This window comes from Primulina huaijiensis, chromosome 15 (genome assembly GCF_012295235.1).
Source record: "Primulina huaijiensis isolate GDHJ02 chromosome 15, ASM1229523v2, whole genome shotgun sequence".
Classification (NCBI taxonomy): Eukaryota; Viridiplantae; Streptophyta; class Magnoliopsida; order Lamiales; family Gesneriaceae; genus Primulina; species Primulina huaijiensis.
The window spans coordinates 5,709,577-5,713,375 of record NC_133320.1 but is presented as its reverse complement, the minus strand read 5'-3'; the positions used below and the strand labels follow the sequence as shown (position 1 = coordinate 5,713,375).

Here is a 3,799-nt window from a genome sequence, read left to right as displayed (position 1 = left end):
CAACAAGAATAATGCTCGAGCAACACACATGGGAGCTACATCGTCTTGCACCTAAACCGCCCTGCCAAGTCTGCGAGGTATGCCCTGCTGTGCTAATCATAACCCCCCAACTCATCTTCCATACAGCTGTAACGATATATAACAGGAATGACAAACAAACAGAACTGGATATTATAATCCCAGCGCTCACCCCGAGAGCTACACTAACAACGGGATTGATCAATCTTAACTACAGTTTTAGGTGTATCAATATAGGCCTATCAGTCACACCCTGATCCCGCGTTATACAACAATGAGTGCCGAATAACAATGAATAACAGTAACTGGTCAACAAGAACGATAAGGCTCGAGATGCATGTTTTTATATCGTATCAACTACGATATTCTAAAATACATATTTTTAACACACTTTCAAAATTTATTTGGTATAAATAATTATTTTAATTTACAACTCAATAATTATTCTAATTATGTCAAATTATCGGATAATATATTTTAGGACATTACATTTCTTCATTCCTTAAACAAATTTCGTCCTCAAAATTTTTGTTTATGCACATACATATTACACATGATGCGAATACCACAATTCAATAATAAGAATCAAACAGATATGGATAAGATCCTATCATCTTCTCTTTTGTTTCCCACGTTGATTCTTCTACAACATGCCTCGACCACTGAACTCGAACAAGTGATATAACTTTATTACGTAAAGCTTTATCTTTACGATCCAAGATACAAATGGGATACTCAGTATACGATAGAGAAGGGTCAAGCTCAACCTCATCAGGCTGAATCACATGAGATGGATCGGGCTCATATTTACAAAACATAGAAATATGAAAAACATCGTGGATGACAGACAATGACTGTGGCAACTGTAGCCGATAAGCACAAGTCCCAATACATTCAACAGTCTCATAGGGACTAAAGAATCGAGGTGACAACTTACCTCTCATATCAAAACGAACCACATCTCTAAACGGAGAGATTCTCAGAAACACAATCTCCAACTTGAACTTATAGAGGTCGACGACATTTGTCATCATAACTAGCTTTCCGATCCCGAGCAGATTTCATTCTCTGACGAATAAAATGGACTTTATCATGCATTTCTTGAACAATCTCAGGTCCGGTCTACTGTTTCTCACCAAATTCATCATAACAGAAAGGTGATCGACATCGTCTGCCGTACAAATCTTCAAAATGAGCCATACCAATATTTACCTGAAAACTATTATTATATGAAAATTTTACTAGTGGTAAAGGCTCCTGCCAACTTTCACTGAAATCCATGACTACATCTCGAAGCAAGTCTTCGAGAGTCTGGATTGTATGCTCTGTCTGTCCATTTATCTGGGGATGATATGCAGTACTAATTGCAAGTCGTGTATCTATCTCTTTTTGGAAACTAGTCCAAAACTTGGATGTGAATTTAAGGTCACAATCAGAAACTATTGCGACTGGGACTCCATGCAGTCTCACTACATTCTGTATATATATTAAAGAGCCATCTTCTTGTACGAATACATCCTCTCATACGGAATAAAATGTGCCGATTTAGACAACCTATCGATAACCACCCAAATGGCAGCGAAATGGCGAGAAGTATGTGGCAGATGCGTGACGAAATCCACAGCCACGTGCTCCCAGTTCCACTGAGGAATATTAAGACTGTGCAATAATCTTCCCGGTCTCATTCATTCTGCTTTGACTTGCTGAAAAACTATGCATCGTGATACAAACTCAGCCACATCTTTTTTTATATTCTTTCACCAAAACTGAGGTCTTAGAATATGATACATTTTCCTACCTCCAGGGTGGACACTATAATGAGTGCAACGGGCTTTCTTAAGGATGACTGTACGCAAATCCTCTATATCTAGAACAACCAATCTTCCATTTAAATGAAGACATCATCAGATTGAATTATGAACCCAAATTGGTGTCTTTGAGACACTAATTCATAAGATTTATGAACTTGATCGTCTGATTTCTGAGCTAACTTAACAATCTAAATCAATTTTGGTCCAACAAAAATATGATACACACAGATAACATTTCCTTGAACCTGAAAATCTAAGCCAGATGTGCAAATATCCTCATGCAATTTAGAAATATGAATAGAAGACAGATTAACATCAACAACCTTATGACTCAAAGCATCAACAATGACGTTCACGTTTCCTGGCTGGTATTGAATCTTACAATCATAATCTTTCAACATATCCATCCAACGCCTTTGTCTCATAATCAGATATGACTGGGAGAAAAAGATATTTCGGACTTTTATGATCTGAATGAATCACAAATTGCTCATCTAAAAGATAATGTCTCCAAATCTTGAGAGCAAAAATGATAGCAGCCAATTACAAGTCATGGACAGGATATCTAGACTCGTAAGGTTTCAACTGACGAGAATCATAGGCTACTACATGGCCATGTTGCATCAGAACACACCTTACACCTCGATTCAATGCTCCTCCAGAACTATTCGGAATGGTGAGAACTAGTGCAGAAGACAATCTCTTTTTCAACTCTACAAAACTTGACTCACATTCATCATACCAGATTAATTTCTGATTTTTATGAGTCAATTGAGTGATATATCTAGAAATCCTCGAGAAATTTTCAATAAATCTACGGTAATAACCAGCTAAACCCATGAAACAACGTATTTCTGGCACATCAGTCGATTGTGACCAGTTCGGAACTATGTCCACTTTACTCGGACTGACAGAAATACCATGTTGAGATATGACATGGCCTAGAAACACAACTTTGTCTAACCAAAACTCACACTTGGATAACTTGGCATGAAACTGTTTCTTTTGAAAAATTCGAAGAACTAGCCTCAAGTGTTTTGGCATGCTCTTCCTCAAATTTAGAATAAATAAAAATATCACCGATGAAGACAATTACAAAACGATCAAGATATTTACGAATTACTCGATTCATCAAGTCCATAAACACAGCAGGAGCATTGGTCAAACCAAAAGGCATAATCAAAAATTCAAAATGTATGTATCTGGTGCGAAAAGCTGTTTGAACATTTTCTTGTCTAACTCGCACCTGGTGATATCCAGAACGAAGATCAATCTTAGAATACACTAAAGTGTCTTGCAATTGATAGAACAAATAATCGATTCTCGGAAGTGGATATCTATTCTTGACAGTAGACTTATTCAATTTTCGATAATCAATACACGTCCTCATAGCGCTATCTTTCTTTTTAACAAATAGAACAAGAGCACCCGAAGGTGATGAACTCGAATGGATGTAACCCCTACTCAACAAATCCTGCAATTGCTCTTTCAACTCGATAAGAGCTAAACGATACGACGCTCGAGAAATGGGTTCAGTTCCTAGCATCAAATCAATGATAAACTCAAATTCTCGCTCTGGTGGAAAACCAGGAATTTCCTCTGGGAATAGGCCAGGAAATTCACAGACAACAAGGATAATAAATATATGTCATTCATCTTTCGATAGATCAACAGTGTAGACAAGAAAGCCTTCATGACAAAAAATTTAATAGATGAGTCATCTCGATGGAGGAAACTAAAGGAATCTTAGCTCGAGAATCACGACCATAAAAATTCTACTTAGGTGCAAAATTTGGCCTAAAACGAATTATTCCTCGATGACAGTCAATTGTGGCTCAGTTAGCGGTCAAAACGTCCATACCTACAATACAGTCGAAATCGTGAATTGATAGGACTATGAGATTCATATACAACACATTATCATCATGAACCAAAACCGCATTAAACACCACATTATCGGAGAGAATAAA

At 37.2% G+C, this 3,799-nt stretch overlaps 1 protein-coding gene across 1 annotated transcript; it reads right to left on the bottom strand.

Moving 5' to 3' along the window:
* Positions 1–590: 590 nt before the first annotated feature.
* On the bottom strand, positions 591–1,049 carry LOC140958885 (uncharacterized). The gene has a single exon (XM_073416473.1). It carries the CDS (start codon positions 1,047–1,049, stop codon positions 591–593), a length of 459 nt encoding a protein of 152 aa, XP_073272574.1.
* Positions 1,050–3,799: the final 2,750 nt, after the last annotated feature.

Coding starts and splice junctions, on each gene's coding strand:
- LOC140958885 (XM_073416473.1), bottom strand. CDS start 1,049: ATGACAAATGTCGTCGACCTCTATAAGTTCAAGTTGGAGATTGTGTTT.